Source organism: Scylla paramamosain, chromosome 8 (genome assembly GCF_035594125.1).
Source record: "Scylla paramamosain isolate STU-SP2022 chromosome 8, ASM3559412v1, whole genome shotgun sequence".
In the NCBI taxonomy this organism is placed as follows: domain Eukaryota; kingdom Metazoa; phylum Arthropoda; class Malacostraca; order Decapoda; family Portunidae; genus Scylla; species Scylla paramamosain.
Window position 1 is genome coordinate 3664086 of NC_087158.1, and position 24832 is coordinate 3688917.

At 38.3% G+C, this 24832-nt stretch overlaps 2 protein-coding genes across 3 annotated transcripts in view; both read left to right on the forward strand.

Annotated features, from left to right (window-relative positions):
• LOC135102710 (zinc finger and BTB domain-containing protein 7C-like) overlaps positions 1-9607 on the forward strand; it is an 83029-nt gene extending 73422 nt beyond the window's left edge. Inside the window, exon 6 of one of the 2 annotated variants that reach the window (XM_064008196.1) lies at positions 8938-9607. In XM_064008196.1, the coding sequence (XP_063864266.1) occupies positions 8938-9180 (243 nt within the window). In that variant the 3' untranslated portion in view covers positions 9181-9607. Of the gene's footprint in view, positions 1-2640; positions 3829-8937 lie in introns of those variants that run through there. The other variant, XM_064008182.1, reaches the window with a different exon arrangement.
• On the forward strand, positions 372-2291 carry LOC135102714 (zinc finger protein 513-like). Its single transcript, XM_064008205.1, has 2 exons — positions 372-626; positions 1130-2291. The coding sequence occupies exons 1-2, from the start codon at positions 519-521 to the stop codon at positions 1490-1492; spliced, it is 471 nt and encodes a 156-aa protein (XP_063864275.1). The 5' UTR covers positions 372-518; the 3' UTR covers positions 1493-2291.
• Positions 9608-24832: the final 15225 nt, after the last annotated feature.

A 24832-nucleotide genomic window follows, 5' to 3' on the forward strand; every position in this document is an offset into this window, starting at 1 on the left:
AATATGAGTGACTGGCAAAGCTCAGTTATAAGTTTACAGAATTTGTGGGATAACATGTGAACATCAGATGTTTTGTATTTTGTAAAGAATATACATAGTACATTTGAATTATAACCCTTACTTCAAATATTTATTTATGAAGACACTGATTGATATTTTTTATTCAGTTGATTTAAAAGGCAGCGGCAACTCTGTACATTCTATTTTGTTACTGTCCTAGAGAGCAAGTAGGTGTCAGCTTGTGAGTGGTGTATCTACCATAATGCTATGATGCTTTGTTGTGATGTGTATTGAGACCGGTGGGCCTCCCCTACAGGTGGGCCAGGATAAGAGAGGAAGTACATCAGGGGCAGAGAAGATGGTCTCTTCAGTCAAGCCTCATCAGTGTCCCTACTGTGCCTACATCACTTCCAATTATGCTCACCTCATGAGACATGTCCGTACCCACACTGGGGAAAAGCCCTATGCTTGTCCCTACTGTCCATTCCGGGCTGCACAGAAGGATAACCTAAAGAGACATGTTCGTACTCACACTGGGGAGAAGCCCTTTGCCTGTGATCATTGTCCCTACACCTTCTCTGAGAAGAGCAACCTCAAGAATCATATGCGAAGTCATCATAGTTAAGGTATTTTGAAAGCAATGCATAAATTAATATATTTTCTTTGAAATATATATGCAAGTGAATTTTTAAAGTTTTTGTGCTGATAGATTACACTAATGATCCCACCCCAGTAGTTATTCATGATGTATGACTGTGATAGGTATTTGAGCTTGAGGATCTTAGATTGGAAATGTAATGATGAAGTAGAGAACATGTTTTTTATTTTCCCATTTTAGGCCAATATTGTCTGTAATTATTAAAGTTGCAGCAATTTTACATACACTTTGTGAAGTAAAGCAGTATCCTGTATTTAGTCCAGTTATTTCCTTTTGGATACCTACCTGGGAACATTTTTCTTTTATTTTACACAAGGAGAAATTAAAAAGACACATTAATGCATTATTATGATAAATGGAGGGTTGATCTTTTGAGGTGTGAAAGCTGCACATGTAGTCCACAAGGTGCCATACCTAACTAACGATTGCTGTAAACACTATGCCCATGAGTAAGCCCGACGTCCCCAACAGGTGAGAGTGGAAGGTCAGAGGCTGAGGACGCACAGGAGTGGACAGTCGGGAGGCCAGAGGAGCCACGGCGCCTCCATGAAGGTGCACCAATGCGATCACTGCCCTTACTCAACTGTAGTCAAGTCCAACCTGATAAGACATGTGAGGAGCCACACTGGGGAGAAGCCCTTTTCATGCCCTCAGTGTGTATACACAACTACAATTAAGGACAACCTGAAACGACATGTCCTTACGCACACTGGAGAGAAGCCCTTTGCTTGTCCTTTCTGCTCCTACCGCTCCATACAGAAGATTCACCTCACCTCGCACCTCCGAACACATTGCAACAGTGCTGGTGATGCTTTTTTCAACACTGGACAGTGATATATACTTAGTCATTCCTTGTGAAAGTTGTAAACTTTCCTTTTGTCAATAATATTTAGATCTATGTGATGTGATTTTTTCCAGTCCCAAATAAGATAGAAATTATATATAATTACATAGTGTTATATATGTATAACTATAGACGTATTTTCAGTCAGTATCGTTTAGATTTAGTTATATATAAATCATAAAGCTTACCTCTTTTGGAAGACTTTAAAAATATTATTACACAAAGAAAGATTTTATTCCATTGTTTGTCTGTAGTAATGACAGAATTAAGAATTACTCCTTAAGTTGGAATGTCTCAACCATTTTCACTCTCCTCAACTTCCTTTGATGAAGGATCCTCATGCTCCCTCTTTTTTCCAGATGAGAATAGCCTTCACTACAGTAATTGAGGCATTTCATCTTATGTAACGTTCTGTTTTACTGAGTATTATATGCTTCTGTAGAACAATTTCTGCATTTGTCATTGAGCAAAGCTCAGCAACTCACTCCACTATTCATTATTCTCTTCCAATTAGTCTGTGTCTGGATCAACTCTTTCCTACAGTGATATATTGTAAGGCTTGTACCCAAATGGATGTTAGCAGTTTGTATGCGTAGTTATGTGTATGTACTATGTTATTGTGCATGGTATATATATATACATATATATATATATATATATATATTTATTATCAAAAATATATTTTTCTTTACAATTTCCAGTACTAGTGATGTAATACTGTATATGCATACCTGAATAGATAAGTTTTGCATAAATGAATTCTTGTATGGCAATAAAACATGAACTTAGTACATGGTGCTCTTTTATCAAAACTTGGCATGTACACAAGTGTCACTAATCCTTCACAACTCCCAAGTGTGTCACTGTGGACCCAGTTTCATTGCAAGTCTGAGAAGCTAAAAATTTAAGTTCACCTGTGTGTATAGTATGGAGAGGCACACCATGCTCAAGGCTGCCGGCAGGTAGCAAATAAACTAAGAGTGAACAGACATATTTTATATTTTAATTTTATCCGTACTTATTTTCTTCAACAAACATGCATGGAATTAAAACAAAATTCAAATATTCAAGCACTATTGGATTAAATGTTGAAGAGTTAAAAGTATCAGACTTTAATGCAATTGGGTATCCTCTACAGGTGTCGGTCTGCAGAAAGGCGGCGGTGCCGGGCAGTCCTGTAGTGCGAGTGGAATCAAGTCACTCCTCCAGCAGCAGACAAACCACCAGCTACAAATGCCCCCACTGTGACCGCACCATGCCCCAGGTGTCCGCCATGATGCACCACATCCGATCGCACACGGGCGAGAAGCCCTTTGCATGTCCTTACTGCCCCTACCGATCTGCACAGAAAGCAAACCTTAAGACCCACATACGAATCCACACTGGGGAGAAGCCTTTCGCGTGTAACCTTTGTTCTTTTCGGGCAATTCAGAAGATCCATTTGAAGAAGCACATGGCAAAACATCATTCCTGATGTGAATAAGTTGTCTAAAGTTTCAACTCTCCATACAACACAGTAATTGTATACAAGTAGTAATACTTCTTGGATTAAATAGGATAACATCTGTGCGTACTTGTAAATTCTAATCAAGAACCATGAAGAATTAGGGATAATTAAAGATTTCAAAGTAGCAGTAGTCTTTTACATCTGCTCAGTAAGAGAAGCAAATGTCAAAAAAATGTTAAAATCATAAGCTCCTTATTGATCATTTTATTTTTTATTATTTAGCTATTCATCTATTTTATTATCATTACTATTTTTGTACAGTAGCATTATTTGTTGCAGTGCTCTGCACTTCTATGATAACTATTGACATACAAAAATAACCCATTAAGAAAAGGCCAGTACTTCCAGTGGAAAACTACTAAAAAAAAGGAAATTCCTTAAGTGCATCATAAATATACATACATATTTGATATGTATGATCATTATGGTACTTATCACATGTTGGGCATTGCTATACATGTATGATAGTTAATTACCAAACCAAAATTAAATTTCCAAAGAATGAAGGCATTAGTTGGTTCATCTGTACACACCAGCTGTGGAATGTGAGGCATTACCATTATTACTTTAAGTCAAAACATACAGTGTTCAAAACAAAGATTTTCCATGTACTTGCTTCTTCAGTGCCATTATTAGTAATTTCTTGTACATTATTTGGATTTTTATATAATCAGTCTGACTTTTAAAATGACTGATACATAGATAGAGAAGTATCTAAACCACTCATTCTTGATCATGATATTCATAAGTAGAGATTTTCATATCATAATATTTAGATGTTCATTTTGAAATTACAAAAATAAAATTTGTAGTGACTGTTGACTTGCCTGATTTACCAATGCAGCATTCCTTCTTATAGCATGTAATGACTTAATGCCACGCTGAAATTATTCCAGGAATGTTAGAGTGTATTGGTGTATGATGAACCAGAGTGTACCGAGATCCACAACCATGTGATTATTTTTCAGTGTAAGGAAATAATTCAATGCATGTGACCAATACTTGACACATGTGAGTGGAATGTGGTGGTAAGAGGAAACACTAGACAAAGCAGAAGTACTTTATTACTTGTTGCATCCCATGTCCCTCCTCATCACCACATTTGCATTAAAAAGCATCCACAACTTAACTATTTTTTGGGGGGAGGTGCACTCCTGCCAGGTGGTGTTGAGAGACAAGGGAACACAGGAGGAGTGCCCTGACTGTCCCTGCAGTCTTATGCCACACACTGAACTGAAAACTATAAATCTGAGTGGAAAAGTCTGATGGTTCCTCACAAAATTCAACACACAAAGGGGTCCATAGAGGGAAGTAGGAATGCCTCGATGGGCTGTACTTTTCTTTTTTATAACAAAGATTTTGGTTTTAATGACTGACAAAGTTGGAGAGTGCTTCACAGATTCAAACACGCAGGAAACTCCATGTTATATCCAGTGAGTGTTTGGGTGGCTGCACATTGCTTCTTTTCTTATGAATGATTTACCTTTCTTATTCTCTTTTTTTTTTCATGTGAATGATGGCAAATGTTAAGGTAACCTGGATCAGTAATATCACTTTTGAGTTTTGTCTAAGTCATGAGGTCAATCATTTGTTTTGTGTTCTCAGCCTTGTAGTTCTCCAAACTTACATATTATGTTGTTGATATTCAGTGATAAGGCAAAGAACTAACCATCAAAAAGGATCCATAAAGTGAAAACACAGCTAAAGAAAGTGGAGGAAATTTGAAGAGAACTGTGGAAAGCCGAGAGTATTTGAAGAGAGGCAAATACATGTGTAGCTGTTCCTTGTTGACTGCCACTAAAGATGTCAAAGAGTGGCATAGTTGTACAATACTTCTAGACTCCATTCCTGCAATCTGGACTACAAGGAAACATGAAGGCATTGGGTACTTTTCTCGTTAGAAGAAATGGGCCAATTTTGCATGTTACTCTTCCAGTGAGGCCCTACAAAAGATAACTTGTTGCCCTACACCAGTGTTTCTTAACCTGGGGGGCTGAATCTAATCTTATAGGGAGGAGGGAAATGCTGTTGTACTATATGAGTGTTCCTCAAAAGGGACACAAAAGTATGGAAGGGATACTTTTTGACAACTGTACTTTTCCTTTGATGAACTTCAATAACCTCTTTATCAACTGTGTGAATGTATTTTAGCACAGTGAAGAAGAACACTGAATTTCTTGCTTTCGTGAGAGTACTGGCATCCTTACTATTTTGTTTCTGGAGATTTTTCATTTTATTTTTATTTTATTTTATCATTTATTTATTTACTTATTTATTTTATTGTTATTATTATTATATATATTTTTTATGTATTTATTTATTTATTTTTATTTTATTTGATTTTTATTCTTTTTATTTATTTATTTATTTATTTATTTATTTATTTATTTATTATTATTATTATTTTTTTTTTTTACGTCCGCTTTCCCGAGTTTATGAGGGCCAGGACGGTGCCTCCTAACGAAGGACTATGGAGAATGAAAAAAAATGAAAGATCAGTCAGTGCTCCACGTTACGCTACCTTTGTAGTAATGTCGCAGCTGTAGTGAGTGTAACCAAATGTTGGCCAAAGTTATGGCGTGCTGAGGTCCCAAAAGATTGAAAAACGCTACACTAAATCTTATGAGATGGTTGTTTTAATAATGTGCTTGAACAACAAGAATTTATGTTTAATTGTTCAAACTATTAGGAGAGAGAGAGAGAGAGAGAGAGAGAGAGAGAGAGTAATTGGTGTGTGTGTGTACGTGTGTGTATAAGGTGGTATTTCAGTCATTATTATCTTAAAAAAAAAAGAAGAAACAGCGATCAGTAACATGCTCAACAAACAGCCCCTTTCCCACCCTTCTCCTCCAACCAACCAACCAATTTGATGAGTGATTATAAATGCGCTGCAACGAAAGGGTAATAATGGCACTGGCGATCACAACAACATACGGTCTCTAAGGGGAATATCAAACGCAGACACGAGGGTAAAGGCCCGTATTCTAAAATGGTCTGTTCTTTTACTACGATTATTTATAAAGGCTACATGTAATTAGTTGGATTCTCAAGTGATTTTCCTGTTAATGATGTGGAAATCTTTTTAATCTGTCTCTAGAACCGTAAAAAAAAAAAATAATAATAATAAAATAAATAAATAAATAAACAAAACCTGTGTAACTTCAACTAGATCTTTTGAAAGTAGTCGAGGTGCGGCACAGAATTGTTTTAGAATCTGGTCCAAAGACAGACCTTCACTCCATGCTACGGTCTGTGACGAGTAATAGGCATGTATTCTCATTCTTCAGCGTCTTACCTCGTCTATAATAAAAGTTCATTGGCTCTTTAATGATGTTTTCGTGAGTCTAATGATAATTTAACAAAGCTTTTTGCATCACTGGTAAAACAAGTATATAATTAGATAAATCATAACATAACTAACTCTTTGGTCTTTGAAAATGGTCCTGAAAGCATAAAGCATTAGTCATAAAAGAAAGTGGAGTTCCGATAGAATGTAGGGGATTATCTAGGGGAGTGTACGTAGATGTTGCAGATGACTGTGGCAATCGACAGGCTTTGCGATAACGTGCCTCCAGTCTCATGGAATCCCGCAACCTGCTAACCGGGAACAAAACTCTCTCCAGAAGATCCATCACCTACTAGTAAACGAGTGATTAATTATGTAGCTCATTCTCGCCAGTGTCCGAGGATGTAGTGTGAACAAGCACTGGTGAAGGGAGGTAAGTTATTGTCAATGGTCTTGTGGGTGTCTTCTGTTGTAATGTTTTCGTGAGAGAAATTGTGAAAAAAATTCTCTCTCTCTCTCTCTCTCTCTCTCTCTCTCTCTCTCTCTCTCTCTCTCTCTCTCTCTCTCTCTCTCTCTCTCTCTCTTTCTCATTTATTTATTTATTTATTTACTGTAAATAAAAAAGGCACTACAGTGTGTGTGTGTGTGTGTGTGTGTGTGTGTGTGTGTGTTATTACGTGAGTGGAGTTGGTAATACATAATCTAAGCAAAGCCATGGTTTCCTGTTTTCACAACTCATCTGCCGTCACTGAACTGAACGCTTTTGCCTGCTGTCATTTAAATTATCCCCGCTTCTGTCTGGGAAGCTGGGATCATATCAGATTCCTTCTTTAACATGTATTGCTGATTTGCATTCATGGCCTTTGTAATTCACCACGATCTTGGAGATCCCGCACTGGACTCGTGCTCGCCTGCTGTATAGATCCTCTCGGGGAGAGATCAGTGGTCATGATAGCCTGATCTGACCTTTCATGCACCGTTCTTAGCTCAGGGAAGACATTTACTGCTCGCTGTCAGTGGAAAAGTGTGAGCGCGGCGCTATTCTAGACCAGTCGATGACAATAGCTACGTACGTGTGTGTGTGTGTGTGTTCTTAGTACAATACCGTTCCCAAGTAATATGTATGAAAGGCTTTATCATGTAAATTAACTTGTTTGGTACACAAGAATACACTGATGAGTCTTCAGAGTGACGATGGCCTTGAGTGAGAAACCTGTCGCCGTGTCTGTGCTTATGGATCGCCCTCCTGCATCTCTCCCCCTGGTGCACGTGGCTGGGCATTACTTGCTGAAGAATGCATTTGGTTGAGCAGCCGATTTGGCACGTAGAACGAGTGTGTTTGCTGTGGTGGTGTAGTAGGGGGAAGGGAATAGAGAGTTGGAATTGGTGCGGGGGTTTGGAATTAATACATACAAATACTCAACTCACTCATGAAGTATGCAATCTTACAAAGTTGTTGAATTCCATGAGCTCAAGTTTCAGCGAAGTTTGAGCAGATGCCGCACGCCAATTCACCAACTTACGAGCTTGTCGATAGATGGTACACGGACGAGACAATCTGTGGCAGTGTGGATGCTACAGTGCGTCGCCTCAGGATAATAATGGCCCGTAAAACTTCGAGTTCCACGGCAAGACGCGTTGGACGGCTGCAGGCGAAAATACGAAAGTGTGTGTTGAGATAAAAGAACATAGTAGAGCAGCACATCTTTCCTGAGTGCGGTTGTGATATTAGAACAGAATGCAGGGAATGGCATACAGGCAGGAGCAAATAGCAGGACGAGAAGTGTTGAATATGGTGTCACATTTTTTTTTTTTTTCGCGGTGTGTATCGTGATTTCAATCTGTTAACCAGTTCTACTGTTGGTTTTGGTTTTAAATGGTGTATTTAATATCTTTTTTTTTTTAATTAATAGAATTAGCCACTTCTCTAATTATTTTCTCTGCATATTAAATATTTCTACAGTGGGTTTGCTTTCAAATGGCGTACTTAATACCCTACCTCTCGAGAATGAATAAACTTATTCCTCACACTACTGTCTAAATCTTTTGACAAATTTTGCATTTTATTTTAATTTGAAATGCGTGTATGATTTTTATTTATTTATTCATTTTTTTATTAATAAAATTACTCGTTAAAACAATATTTCCTATAAATCTTTCAGTCGCACTGTAAATGTGACAGTCTGTAACAAAATGAAAAAGGGTGCTGGGAAGCTTAAACAAGACTCTTAAATTCTTAAACACTAAACAAAGTCAAATGATCTCACAGTTAGCGGACATTGCCTTTAAAATACTACGAAAAACTAAATGATAATAATAATAATAATAATAATAATAATAATAATAATAATAATAATAATAATAATAATAATAATAAATAATTAAATAAAAAAAAATGAATAAATAAATCAAGATGGAAGAAAGTATACATATAGTTTCCCTTTTTCTACTAGGTATGTGTCACTCAGTCAGCAGATATCAATTAAAATGCCTCGGTAACTAAAATAATAATAATTATAATAATAATAATAATAATAATTATAATAATAATAATAATAATAATAATAATAATAATAATAATAATAATAACAGGTAAGAAAAGATTGAAGAAAGTATACATACATTTTCCCTTCTCCCACTAGGTATGTGTGACGCAGGAGTGGAGCGAGGATGACGCGACGGGGGAGCTGCACCGGCCCTACATATGCAACGTGTGCGGCTACAGCACCGGCAAAAAGTACAACATCAACCGTCACGTCCTCACGCACACGGGGGAGAAACCCTTCAGCTGCCCCCATTGCTCCTTCAGAACCGCCCGCAAGATCAACGTCCACAAGCACCTTCTGAGGGCCCACCGCGAGAAGCTGATGAGACCTCGCATGTGACACTATGGCGCGGCTGGCCTCCTCCCTCCCTACTCCTTTCTGGAAACTCTGCTGCAGGACTTCTTCTAAGAGGCTTCGCACTGGTCTATCTCGTAGGGTACTCCAGTGTCTGCCTTCAGGAATGGAATCTCTTTTGAAGTAAAGTCAATTCCAGTTTGCACCTTTAGGTCTGGGATCTCTAGTGTGGAACTTCTTGTAAGAGTCTTTCCACTGGTCCACCTCGTAGGTTATTCCAGTGGCTGCCTTCAGGACTGGAATCTCTTCTGCAAAACTTCTTTTAAGAGGTTTTGAAATAAAGTATTTATTTCAGAGTGCGCTTTTAGGATTGGAATCTCTTTTGCAAAGCCTCGTTTAAGACGCTTCACATTGCCCCATCACGTCAAGTATTCCAGTGTCTGCCTTCAGGTCTGGAAACTCTTTAGCAAAACTTCCATAAAGAGGTTTTGAAGTATCTGGAGTAGTATTCCAGAGTGCGCCTTCAGGACTGGAATCTCTTCCGCAAGACTTCTTTTAAGAGGTTTCGAAATAAAGTATTTAAAGGAGCATTCCGGAGTGTCCCTTTAGGACTGGAATCTGTACTGTGAAATTTCTTTAGAAATATTTTGTTTTCCATTATCCCCGAAGAGTATTCCATTGTTTGCCTTCAGGACTGGAATCTGTACTGCACTTCTTTCAAGAGGTTTTGCATCACAGCCTTCACAGAGTATTCCATTGTTTGCCTTCTTCACGAGAGAGGAGTAGCAGAGCAGGTATTACCTTGACTGTCTATGGTAAGGCAGCAAATGAAGCCTGCAGAGTTGATGTTATCTCACGGCAACATCTCAGTACTTCTGATAAAGCACCATGTTCTCGCTGTGCAATACACGAGCCATGTCTTTTGGTCTGCAGCACTTACAACGTGGTTTTTCAGAACAAAATAATAGGGAGGAGACAGCGCTTTATGATTAAGTCTAGATTAATGTACCCCTTGAACCTTCTGACAAATTGCAAAAGGCAGTCAGTGTTTTATACCCGCAGCAGAAACTTGTCTGTTTTTCCCTCTTCAGTGTTGCCGCGGCGAGAGATGTGTGTGTGTGTGTGTGTGTGTGTGTGTGTGATCAGATGGAGCTATACTTTCCTCCACCTGGTGTTGCCAAGGAAGCGAGGAATGACGACAAAGGCAGGAAGAATACCCTCTATCCTTGTATTCCCCTTCAGGCATGCCATGTTACGTCAGTACGGCTAAATAACAGCGGATTGATTGCGTCAATACGGCTCACAACAGCTGGGTACGTCAGGCCGGTGAAAGCAGCAGAACATTTTAATCGATCATTGGCCCTCCTTACTTTTACTGAGTCGTGTATTGCTTGTTTATCTCTCGCCTTTGTATTTTTCTTCTAGTAAGTTACGTTAATATTTTTAATTGAACAACAGCGAAAATACGTGAGCATTGACTGTACTAATTTCAATATAGTCATTTATAGTTTTATTTATTCATTAATTTATTCAGTTATCTACTATCTTTATATTTTCCTTGAAGTATAGCAGGTTACGTCAGTTAAGTTTAACATAAGCTACGTCAGTAATTCAGCTAAACAACAGCAAAAATACTTGAGCATTGATTGTATGTACTAATTTCTTTGTGATGATTTATTTTTTTTCGTTTATTCACCACATATTGATTTATTGAGTTATCCATTACCTTTGTATTTCCTTTGAAGTATGTCAGGTTACGGCAATTAAGTTTAACAAGAGCAAGGCATCATAGACAATGGCCGCGCTTACTTTTAACGAATAATTCACACTTCCGTCAAAGAAAAGCGAGAGGAGCACAGGAAGGTAGTGCACGGGGATAACTGGAAAAGAGTTACATGGCGCCAACTTCTGACACTTTCCACGGCGAGGAAGACTGTTATCGAGTTATTTCTTCATGACAAGCAGTAGATTTCAACCCTTTGCTTGGTAACGAGATTAAAGCATTTCGCTTTTCAACCTTATACAATTATTTTGAGTAAAGATAAAAGTGCAGGCATTGGAATATTTGAACTTCCCTTTCACACACTTGCGCGGCAACATTTCATTAGGCTTTTATTTGATCTATTTATTTTATTTTTTAAATTCATTTTTATTTACTTGTTCTGTTCTATTTTGTTATTTTATTAACATATTTATTTTTATTTTATTCTATTCTATTTGTTATTTTATGTAAGAAAGGGTCTGACTAAGAGCAACAAAAGACTGCAAAATTAGGCCTACTGAAAATACCATTCCCAAATATCAACACGAGAAACCATAACAAATTGTACTGAGTCGTCATAAACACACACACACACACACACACATCTCAAAGAAGACACGCTGAAGGAGCATTTTAGGGAATAACAAACAAAACTGTTGCGGGAAGATTATCGAACTGCTGCCAATGATAATAAGAAGCTTTGGCTGTGAAATTAATATCCTCCCTTTTCCCCCATTCCTTCACTCCCTCCAGCGTGTGTATCGCGGAGTGTTATACTTAGCAATCCCGTCAATGATCTGTGTGATGTATATACTGTATGATCTGTACCTTCTCCATGCCTTCTCAGCTTCCTTGGTATATTACGAGTGCGCAGCATGCTCGGCAAAAGACGCACGGGAGTTAGACCATATACTCAAACACTTCTGCGCCGCACATCGACTACTTTCAAAGGGTCTTTGGTTCTCAAGGGTGTTTTTATGGTTCCAGTGACAGGATAACAATATTTCTACATTATTAACCTGATAAATACTCTTGTGAACCCGTCTAATTATCTCTGTGGCCTTTGAAAATAGTCGTGGTGAGAGAGCGAAGCGTTTCCGAATACTGGCCTTAGTGCGATTGTTTGAAGTAGCCTACGATGTTATATTGTACAAGATGTTCTGTTAAGTATTCATTATAAGCGAGTATGCAACATGTTCGGCGAAGGACGCATGGGAGTAAGTACTGTTGCCTGAAGTAGTTATGTTATATTGTACAGTGTGTGCCATTATCATGTATTTGAGTGTGTTTATGAGCACATGGGCTGTCAGGTGTGCCCCACGTGGTAGAGTTCATGATTAAATACATTAACATAATAAGATACGTAATAGTGGTGCAAGTGTGCTGTCAAAGATTCAGTATTAGACAAGCTTCTTCACCTATCACATTCCCCGCTTCTCTTGGTCTTTGCGGGTTCAATATAAAACATATTATTAGTCTATATCTTAATTTCTATTCGATTTATAGACGTGAAATTTAGTGGACTGTGACGTCACTACTCGAGGCAACTGTACATAGCACTGTACCGCCTTTTTATCTTGGCGCCATTATTGTAAGGTCTCGTTGGTGCAGCGCTAAAATATCGATCAGGCAGTTAACCTTTAATTTCTTGTTGTTTCAAGTCCATTAATGGTACACTCTTTCAGGGAGTAATTAAGAAATCTAGAAAGAAAACCCATATATTTTCTTTGAATAATTAAGAAATCCAGAATGAAAATCCACATATTTTTTTGAGTAATTAAGAAATCCAAAATGAAAATCTATATTTATTTTTCTTAGATTAATTAGGAAATTCAGAATGAAAAAAAAAAAAACTTTTCTTGGAGTAGTTATTGAGAAACCAAGAATTAAAATCCGTATATATTTTTTCCTTCTTTTACTCTGAAAATTTTCCATCGAGATATAAAAATAAAGTATATAAATAAAATAAGTTTTCTAGTAGTTATAAAACGAAAAAAAAAAAAAACTTTAATACTTCTAAATCTCATGACTCTGTAGGTAAATCATTGAAAACCCCACATTTATGGATTAGTAAAAAGCAAGGAGTTCATCAATCAGTCACCTGTCGCCATATGTCCCCGCTGTTGCGCCGCATTAAATCAATAAATCAGTTCTTTCTCCGGCGAAGCTTCCCACTGTCCCGGTGCCAACGTTCCTTCACTCTCGCGACCCGTGGCCTCCCGCAATGCCTTGGACCCCCACCCAACCCACACACACCTGAGCCCCTTATAGCTTGACTCACCTCACTCACGTATTAATTAATTAAGATAGGCAGAGAGAGAGAGAGAGAGAGAGAGAGAGAGAGAGAGAGAGAGAGAGAGAGAGAGAGAGAGAGAGAGAGAGAGAGAGAGAGAATTAATTAAGGATTTTAAGGGTACAATACATATAATCGTATTCTTATTTTCATTTTCATTTTTATAGTGCGATTTTCATTTTTATCGTCCCCAGTCGCGCAAGCTTTACTCAAAGTTCACTTCAAATGTTCATCACTGTAACAGACCATAATGATGTGTTAGGATGTTTTGAAGCGCCTTGTGCAGTCATGGGTGTTTTTCATTGACAGTGCAGTTGTTAAACCGTCACTAGAATCATGAAAATAGCCTTGAAAATCATGATATTCGTAATAGAGGGCGGGGATGACTAGAAGGGGGCGGGTGAAAGGGTTACCCCTCATCCCTTTCTTGCTGAGCTCATTAATTCCTGAGCTGGTCAGATTCTGACTGATTTCGTCCGTCAGAAATGGACAATGCCGTTAGTTTATTGCAGAAAATGCTGTTTGAAATATTTCTTCTTCGGATCAATGATTATATATATATATATATATATATATATATATATATATATATATATATATATATATATATATATATATATATATATATATATATATATATATATATATATATATATATATATATATATATATATATATATATATAATAACAGACAGACGAAATTATATTTAGTGGTCAAACGTTGATACAAGAGTTCAAGATGGTCAAATTTCAACACCGACTGACTCAAGTTGGTCAAGTTTGCTTGTGTCACCCCGCTACCCACATCACACCCCGTGCAGCCGTTCCTGGTGGAGTGCGTCAAAAGTAGTCAAGATAACGTTTGGAAATACGGTCCTGATTTCACGGTATTATTAAATGCAGCTGGATTCAGTACAGACGGGTTCACCACGCCTTGTCTTAGGGCTGGACAGACCGTGCGTCAAGGGAGTCGGGTATATAGTGTTAATCATTAAGGAAGACAATATTTAAGAGGAACCTATATATAAATAGTTTTTTTTTTCTTTTTTTTTTTTCAAAATGTGGCTAAAGTTTATTATGATCTCTTATACAGGGGGTCGCTAGGAGGAAAGGGGCTAAGGAGGTTTAAGTTGGTCTCATTTCAAAGTCCCCGCGTGTCAGGAAGGAGGAAATATCGTCAAACATACGTATCGTTTTGATATTAGAAAGAAATACAACATAAATGTGGAGTTTCTGGGATTTGATTTATGTCAGAAAGGAAGAAAAGGAAAAAAAATATAGTCAACATACATATTGATTCGATATTAGAAAGAAATGCTGGATAATTATGTAGTTTTAGGGATTTTCATGTGTCAAAAAGTAAAAGAAGAAAGAAATAGTCAACATATGTATTGTTTTGATGTTAGAAAGAAATGCTGTATAGTTGTGGAATTTCTGGGATTTGAATTAACCGCAATAATCGTAGCGGTAGCCCTCTGGCGGTGAGATGTGGAAATAAACAGTGGCCGGTGTGTTCCTCAAGGTGAGTGTAGTCACGTGTGTCGAGGTTCACGGCGTTCCGTACTTTTCTGGCGTAATAACAGTGAGTCTATACAACTTACTTATTTTTACCTCTGCTTAGATAAAAGTACTTAATGCAGAAGGCTTAGATTAAATTAAGTACATTAATTTAACTGCTGTTCCTTTCAGTGTGTAGATCACGATATAATAAAGCAGCATATTTTGCCGAGAAATAAACGGTCAGTGTCTGGAAATGAATAGGCTAAGATTATATCCATAATTCCCGAAATTTCTTACCAGGATTGTTATCAAAAGTTGTTACGTAGCAAACATCAATATATCTAACTTTTGTACGCCCGTCGTAACTTTTTGTAATTGTCTTTCGGCACCTTCCTAAAACAGAACGTTATTACCGCCTTGCTAAGTGACTAAAGTTTAGTATAGAGTGTGAACAAGGAAGATGTGTATACGTACAGTTGTGTGTTGTATGTTGCGTGAATCTACTTTAGTGAAGTGTAAACGCAGCTCTAGTTGGGTGATTGTAGCTCAGTTAGCTTTTAATATGTAAGACCAACAAAGGAGGATTGAGTTTTATAAACAAATCCTATAGGTCAGTGGGGAAGAGCCTCCAGATGTTGTCATATCCAAACAACGCCCCTGCCTCATACAAGTAATATATATATTTGGTCTTTCTTGCGGCATCTTAGCCTAACTCCCGACATTCACTTCCCCAAACCTTTAACTTCCCTTCAGTAGCAAAACCTGTATTTTTTTTTTTTTTTTCTTTCTAGTTACCGATGAAGTTTTTGTAAGAACGTAAGAAAGTAAGGGAAGCTACGAGAAGCCTTCAGGCCTACACGTTTATTATTGTTTTGTTTCTCACGTCATCTTAGCAAAACTTGCAACATGCACTCCCCGAAACACTTCGATTTCCTTCAGTAACAAAATACACGTACACACTTTTTTTTTTTTTTTCTGGTTACCAAGAGAGGTTTTATTGTATTGTTTGTTTCTCACGGCATCTCAGCATAACTCATTATACGTACTGTACATTTCCACAAACTACGTAAACCTATCCTTCAGTAACAAAACCTGTACAATTTTCTTTTTTTCGGTTACCAAGGAAGTTTTTAATGTATAGTTAATTTCTCCCTGTTGCGTGAGTGCTCAATGTTAGCAGGGAGAACAGGAGGCCAGGGAGCAGGTAATCCCTCCCTCCCTCCCACAGCATTGTCAAGGTACAAGGCTAACGCAGGTACACACAACTGGTACTTATCCGTGACCCACTCCCTTGTTTTCCCTGAACCTGGCAACGTGTACTTTCTAAAACTGAATGGAATGTTGGGTTAGTGCAGCGTAAGTCCCACGGGAAAAGCTGAGTGAGTGGGAATGGCAATATGGAAACTCAGGGTGAAGCAGTGTTGTATATTCTCCCACGTTTCCTCCGCAGCTCTTCGTCGAAACTTTAAGATAATGTTTAGTCTGAGTTTCCTTATCATATTTTCTTGTCTATTTTTTTTTTTCTTTTTCTTTTTATAACTCTATCTTCTTTCAGTCTGAGTATCCTTACCCCTTTCCTTGTATATATTTTGCATCGCTCTTCGCCGCTTTTTAAGACTTGTGGAAACGTTCAAGATAATGTTTAGTCTTCCTTTTGTCTGAGTATCCTTACCATCTTTCCTCGTATATTTTTTGTATAGCTCTTCGTCGCTCTTCAGGACTTGTCGAGACGTTCAAGATAATGTTAAGTCTTTCTTCAGTCTGAGTTTCCTGACCATCTTTCCTACTTTGATTGTTTTGCGTAGCTCTTCATCGCTTTCCAAGATTTGTCGAGACGCGAAGATTATGTTTAGTCTTCTTTCAACTTGAGTTTCCTGGATAGGGAAGGTCGCTCATTTCTATTACCTTACTTTTTATTATTCTTATTACCTCGGAATGATGTGATAAGTTGACCTGAATATCATGTGAAAGGACTTCTAAAACTTAAGCAAACGTCTAGGGTAACTAAATTATTTTTATCGATAAAGAGTGAAAGTTAGCGGAGATTTCTCTATGTGGAATGAGAGAGTACTGTAATGAAAATACTCCATCACCCTTGAGAGAAAGAGAGTGAGAGTATAGCCAGGTGTTTTAGCGAAGATTAATGTGAGGCGTAAGAGGCTTATAGACAGCTTACCAAGAAGACATTCCCCCTTCCTCTTACAATCCACGAGAAATAATCAGGCGTAATATGTTTGATGTGCTACAGTTTCTTTTTCTCCCGCGCGAGGCTGTTCAGGGAATTGGTTGTCTAATCACACGGATCGTAGTGTTGTGAGCAGTGACTCGCTTATGCTACAGAAATCGAGCGTCATAGGATTTTCTGGGAAGTAAATAATGCGTGGGAGGAACCGTGAAAGTTAGTGAAGGGGAAGAGGAGCTGTGCAATACTTACCTCCTCCTCCTCCTCCTCCTCCTCCTCCTCCTCCTCTCCTGTCCCTGAGGCTGCTATGAAAGTGGCCCGTCGCTATTATTGCACCCCCACCAGTGACTCAGTGATCTGTTCTGGTTGCCTTGCCGCACCGCCGCCGCTGCCATGGCTCTCCTTATGTTGTGGTGACAGTTCGCATCGTTTGGTTCCCCCAGAGTAGCTACCTTTGATATGAGTACATACCTTTGCCTTTCAGTTAAGATGTCCGAAAATTCAGGTGTTTGTATGTAAGAATTGTACATAGGTATATATATATATATATATATATATATATATATATATATATATATATATATATATATATATATATATATATATATATATATATATATATATATATATATATAAAGAGTAGCTATTATAAGGAAATCAAAGTCCGTATTAGGTGTCACTGTCATATCAAGTTGAGCAACACAATTCAAATTACCTCCATTAATGATAAAAGTAGATAGTGGTCTCAAAATGGCTGGGGCAGGCTTTCTTCCGCCTCACGTGGTGATAAAACGCTGGTGACTGTGTGCACAGTGAGGAAGGCAGATAAGCTGTGCCTGTATGCAGTGGTGCTTTTGTGTCACACTGGCACCAGAAATCACCACTGACATTGCACCTCATTATGGACCACATTCTGCAACGCTTCGCCGCATCCAGACTACTCTCAAAAAGACTTGTAGATAGAAGTGACACGGGTTTTCAAGAGTATGGTTCTTGTGACAGATTAACAAGATTTTTACATTATTATGAGGAACGCTCTTAAGAACCCGGTCAATCATCTCTGTGGTCTGTGAATATAGTCGCGGTGAGAGAGGAAAGCGTTTCAGAATCCTGTCCTGCACTGCGTGATGAAACCCTTAGTCATCAGCACGCCGGGAGTTGTCCAGTCCGTTCACGCAGGTCCTTTTCCTTCCCATTGCCTGAAGAGACGAACTAAACGTTGAGACTTCGATATTTGTATTCGTGGCAGTTCCTTAGTGAGAGAAGTAGCGCTCTTTCAGTTCCTTAGTGGGAGAGGTAGCGCCCTGTCGTGAATGTATCTGGCGCCATATGATCTCGTTGCTGAAGCGCGGTAATGCAGTTCCCGGTGATTAGAATGGGCTGCTAAGGTGATGAGCAGTTCTATATGCCGTGACTTCCTCTTGCATGACTCGAACTTACGCTCAGGAAGTCTTCACGCAGCTCACGGAGGACCATATGAAGGTGTTCGATAACCTTAACAGGAATACATAGCAAGTCTCGATTCATAGTCATCATTGCACTTACCTCAACAATCTATTGCCTACTGCTACTACTACTGCTACTACTTCTACTACTACTACTACTACTACTACTACTACTACTACTACTACTACTACTACTACTACTACTACTACTACTACTACTACTTTTCTTTTTATTTTCTTCTTTTCTTGTTGTTCTTGTTGTTCTTGTTCTTGTTCTTCTTCCATTACTCCTTGTACTACTACTACTACTACTACTACTACTACTATCACAGCCACCACCACCACCACCACCACCACTACCACTACCACCCCTCACTACTGCTTACAAAACTCTCACCTTCACACTCACATACGTCCCTCGCAGTCTTTACCACCTTGTCTTGCCTCGTCCACATCAGCCCCGCCAGCCACCACCACCACCACCACCTAGCCCAAGACTCCCGTGATATTTAGATGGTATAAGGTGTTTTCCATTGTTTGATGTGTGTACTCTATCACGTTGTAACTCTTGACACCGGCTCTCCTTCAAGGCAGCGCATCTTAGGACCGTATTCTGAAACACTTCTGCGCGGCATCTCCACTACATTCAAAAGGCTTTACTAGTTGAAGTTACACGGGTTTGCACGGGTGTTTTTTACAGTTCTAGTGACAGATTAACAAGATTTTCTGCATTATTTACAGGAGAAACACTCTTCAGAACGTGACTCATTATCTCCGTGGCCTTTGAAAGTAGTCGTGGTGAGAGAGCGAAGCATTTCAAAAGACGGGCCTTGTTGTTATTGTTATAGCTGCGTAAGAAGATGAGGAGGAAGAAAGATTAGCATGTTCTTATTCTTATTACTATTATTTAAGGCAACGAACATACCTAACATTTAGCCCCCTAGGGATATCTATACATAATTGTGATTACTTAATAAACGTTCCATCAGATTCCGTGTGTTTTGTTGTTGTTATGGTCTCCTGTGTCTGCTGGAATTTTTATTTTTTTTTTTTTTTTATGTAGGAGGGACACCAGCCAAGGAAAACAAAAATCTAATAAGAAGAAAAAAAAAAAAAAACCACTGAGATCCTGGTCCCCGAATAAGGTCCAAAGCGGTAGTCAAAGATTGAGGGATAAGTGTCTTGAAACCTCCCTCTTGAAAGAGTTTAAGTCATAGGAAGGTGGAAATACAGAAACAGGCAAGGGATGAATAATTGAGAATACTGGTTAGCTCTTGCATTAGAGGGGTGAACAGAATAGAGGTGAGAGACAGAAGAAAGTCTTCTGCAGCGAAGCCGTGGAAAGAGGGGAGACATGCAGTTAGCATGAAAATAGTGGCAGAAGATATCAAGAGATGCAACATTGCGGCGATGAGAAAGAGGCTGAAGACAGTCAGTTAGAGGAGAGGAGTTGATGAGACGAAAAGCTTTTGATTACACCCTGTCTGAAGAGCGGTATGAGTGGAAACCCCCCCCCAACCCCACCCGAGACATTTGAAGCATACTCCATACATGAACGGATAAGGCCCCTATACAGAACAGTTGGCAGGGTGAGAAAAACTGGTGGAGACATCTCAGAACGCCTGACTTTATAAAAGCTGTTTTAGCTAGAGATGAGATGATGTGGAGTTTCCAATTTAGATTATAAGAAAAGGACAGACCAAAGATGTTCAGTGTAGAAGAGGTGGACGGTTGGGTGTCATTGAAGAAGAGGGGAAAGTTGTGTTGAGTTGACAGATGGAGGAATTGAGTTTTCGAGGCACTGAAGAATACTAAGTTTGCTCTGCCGCCAATCAAAAATTTTAGAGAAGTCAGTCGTTCTGTGGCATCCCTGCGTGAAGTCTATTTCCCGAGGGGTTTGTATGTCTACAAAAAGACGTGGAAAAGTGCAGGGTGGTATCATCAGCGAATGAGTGGATAGGACAAGAAATTTGGTCTAGGTCATCGATGAATAATAGGAAGAAAGTGGACAGAACCCTGAGGAACACCACTGTTAATAGATTTAGAAGAATAGTGACCGTCTACCACAGCAGCAACAGAACGATCAGAAAGGAAACTTGAGATGAAGTTACAGAGAGAAGGATAGAAGCTGTAGGAGTGTAGTTTGGAAATCAAAGCTTTGTGCCAGACTCTATCAAAAGCTTTTGATATGTCCAATGCAACAGCAAAAGTTTCACAAAAATCTCTAAAAGAGGATGACCAAGACTCAGTAAGGAAAGCCAGAAGATCACCAGTAGAGCGGCCTTGACGGAACCCATACTGGCGATCAGATAAAAGGTTGTGAAATGATAGATGTTTAAGAATCTTGCTGTTGAGGAAAAATAAAAAAAAAAAAAAATAAATAAATAAAAATCTTTAGATAGGCAGGAAATTAAAACAATAGGACGGTAATTTGAGCGATTAGAACGATTACTTTTTTTAAGGAACATGTTAAATGTAGGCAAACTACCAGCAAGAAGGAAAGGTAGATGTTGACAAACAGAGCTGAAAGAATTTGACTAGGTAAGATGCAAGCACGGAGGCGCAGTTTCGGAGAACAATAGGAGAACCCCATCAGTTCCATAAGCCTTCCGAGGGTTTAGGCCAGTGAGGGCATGGAAAACATCATTGCAAAGAATTTTAATAGGTAGCATGAAGTAGTCAGAGGGTGGAGGAGAGGGAGGAACAAGCCCTGAATCATCCAAGATAGAGTTTTTAGCAAAGGTTTGAGCGAAGAGTTCAGCTTTACAGATAGATGTGATAACAGTGGTGCCATCTGGTTGAAATAAAGGAGGGAAAGAAGAAGAAGCAAAGTTAAATATAGTTAAATAAGATGAAAATAGGTAAGTACACTTCATACAGGGAATGGCACGTGCGGGCCTGATGGCTTTTTGCAGCTTCCCTTATTTATTCTCATGTTTTTATTGGAGGTGTTTTTGGATAGGTGCCAGAAATCACGAGGGGAGTTAGATCTTGAAAGAGTTAGACATTTTCTATCAATGAAGAAGTTTTTTGGCTAGTTAGAGAACAGACTTGGCACGGTTCTGGGCAGAAATATAAAGTGCATGAGATTCTGGTGATGGAAGGCTCAAGTACCTTTTGTGGTTCACCTCTTAATCACGTATATCACGAGAACAGGCTGTGTTAAACCAAGGTTTGGAAAGTTTAGGTCGAGAGAAAAAGTGAGGAACATACACCTCCATGTCAGACACTATCACCTCTGTTATGTGCTCGGCACACAGAGACGGGTCTCTGTGTATTTCTCCTACAACACTGGTATTTTATTTTACTTTTGTTTTACTGTTTATATTATTTGTTTATTGGTGCATTTCATTGTATTGTTATTGTTATTACTATTATTATTATCATTATTATTATTATTATTATTATTATTATTATTATTATTATTGTTACCATTTTTATTATTATTAGCTTTTTTTTTAGTTTGTTATTTTTTAAGATATTTATTTTTGGTATGTTTTTATCTTCATTTTATATCTTCATTGGTATTCATTTGTAATACTTCCTTTTTTTTTCATCTATTTCTCTGCTATTTTATTATGGTTGTTTTCTATTATATACAGTTTATCTACTTTAAAGTGGATTTTTTCTGTGTAAGAGGGACACTGACCTAAAGCAACAAAAAAAGGAAGAAAAAGAAAAGTCCACTGAGGTGGCAGACCCTTAAGAGAAAGCTAGAAGGGTTATCAAAAACTTGAGGTTAAATGTCTTGAAGCCTCCCTCATAAAAAAAAGTTCGTGAAAGGAAGAGGAAAATACAGAAGCAAGCAAAGAGTTTCAGAGTTTACTACGGTAGTATATCTTCTAATTAATTTTGTATTTTAATTGACACAGATAATACTTCCTCTTCTTTTATTCATGCACCTTTCATACTCTGACAAATTTACTCTTCTGTTTTTAAGGAGTTGAATTATTCATTATTAAGTACTGTCGTATTTTCCTGGTGCATGAGGAACAGATACATTGACAGAGAAGAAAGTTTTTCCTGGTCTTATTATTTTTCGTGTGTGTGTGTGTGTGTGTGTGTGTGTGTGTGTGTGTGTGTGTGTGTGTGTGAGTTCCCTTGTCAAATCAACTCCACATAATAGTCAGCGGCGGCGAGGTGTTGACTGTCTGAGTGATTGATTCAAGGCGCTGTAATCAATCTATTAAACAATCAGTCAATCAGTCAATCAGTCAATTAATCTCGGCAACCACAGATGAATGAGAAGAATGTATAAAGGAACATACAACAATCAACACACACAATTAACCCATCAGTCAGTCAATTAATCCCACTAGTAATGTGAATGAGAAGACTGAATAAAGAAACAAAAATTCACATACAGACAATCAATCAGTCAATCCGTCAGTTAATCCCAACAACCAGTAATAGAAGCATAAATAAGTATAATAAATCAAAAAGAAAAGAAAAAAAAATATGGATGTGAATGAAACGAGTATACATAATAAAAGATAAAGAAGAATGAAAGAGAGCATCATGAAAAGTCTAAACACCACGGAGAGAGAGAGAAAAAAAAAAAAAGTAAATAAATAAAATAATAAATAACTTGCGCGGTGAACTTCGTCAGGCATTCTGCGCAGCGCTCTCTTGTTTATGCAGCGCGGCCACTGGTGTATGCGCCTCACGCCTTCCGCGCATCACTCACATACCAACCCAGTGTCTGTATTATGCACAGGACCACGAACGCGTCTCCTTTATATATATATATATATATATATATATATATATATATATATATATATATATATATATATATATATATATATATATATATATATATATATATATATATACACTTCAGGGCATTACAAGGGGGGAGGGGGCGTGGGAGATCAAGATGTCTCAAATTAATTTTGGTCCTCTTTATTTGCTATATTTTTGTGCAGTGTAGTTATGCATTTGTTTGTTTTGGTTTTGTTTGCTTGTTGGTTGGTTTCGTTTTTTTTTTTTTTTTTTTTTTTTGGTGGGAGTGGTATAATGAGTGGTCTTTCTTTTTTTATTTCTCTTTCTTTCTTTGTGTCTTTCTTTTTTCTATCAGTATTTTTTTTCTTTTTTTCTCTTTCTTTTATTTTGCTCAGTTTTGTGTCTTTGGTCAGACTCTTGACGTGCAGTGAAAATATAATAATAATAATAACAATAACAATAAAAGTGAACGAACGCCTTTGCACCGTCAGAAATGCCGTGAGTTACAAAGGCAATAATAATATTTACCTTCCAAACAACCAAACTAAACTAGAAGCGTGTCCTTTCCTTGTTCACTCCACCCAAGTAGACACCCACGAAAGACTCCTCTATTAAGTAAAATCACCAAAAACTAACCACTCCACCTTGATAAACTTCCCACAATCGAAACTTAGCCCATCCCTAACTTCACCTAACGTCATTAAATCAAAGAAGAGATTAGTTTGGCGGATGTGATGCTCGTAAGGAAATGGAGAGAGAAACTTACATGAATTACACAGTTTTTCACCATCTTAACTAACCCAAATAGCGAAAGATACGTAAGACAGTCTTGTAGCATTAGTTTGGAGGCGAAGTCTTGTAATGATCATAAAAAAAAAAAAAATTGACTTGATAGGAAAGTTATGTGAACTGAATAGCTTTGCATCTCTTCAACTAACCCAGCTACACCACAGCTAAGTCAACGAGTAAAAGATATGTAAGCTCGTTTTGTGGAATTAGTTTGGGGGAAGTCCTGTGATGCTCATTAGGGAAATATACTTACGAGGGAATCTATACGAATATTAAACAGCTTTGCATCCTCCCAACTAACCCAGCCATGCCCCAATTAACCCAATTAGAGTATATGTAAGCCAGTCTTGTCTCGCCTTCTTGTTCCTGCCAGGTCGCCGCCGTAAGCTGGAGTTGCACTGTGATTGCATAGTTAAAATTTCATCATGACATTTGGAGATCGTGAAGCAAGCAAGGCAGGAGGCGGGGGGAGGAGGCGATGAGGACGCGGCTTAGGCGTGGAGACAGTAATGTGAGTATGTATGGTGAATGTTGATACTTCGATAAGGAGCGTGAGAGGTGACTGACTTGCTGTTTGCTGGCCACTGATAAGTAGTGTAAATATTTCGAGATTTCGTCATGATATGCTGTTAAGTTGTTGCGTGATTTTTCTTTGTGTGTTTGCCATTCATGGTTTTGGTGTCTGTTTGTTTGTCTATTTGTTTTCTCTCTCTCTCTCTCTCTCTCTCTCTCTCTCTCTCTCTCTCTCTCTCTCTCTCTCTCTCTCTCTCTCTGGGTGTGTATGCGTATATGTGTGTGTGTGTGTGTGTGTGTGTGTGTGTGTGCTCGCTCGCCCGTATAATACACACGTACACAGAAACGAAGGTCACTGACACACACATAAACCACCAAGTGCAACAACAACAACAACAACTACTACTACTACTACTACAACTACTACAACGACAACAACAACGACAATTTCCTAACGTTCCGATGGTTTATGACACAATTAACACTT

Bases quoted from the DNA above. Each gene is read 5' to 3' on its own strand.
- LOC135102714 (XM_064008205.1), top strand. From the start codon at position 519: ATGTTCGTACTCACACTGGGGAGAAGCCCTTTGCCTGTGATCATTGTC. The intron at 627-1,129 runs GTATTTTGAAAG...CGTCCCCAACAG, and splicing joins GCGAAGTCATCATAGTTAAG to GTGAGAGTGGAAGGTCAGAG.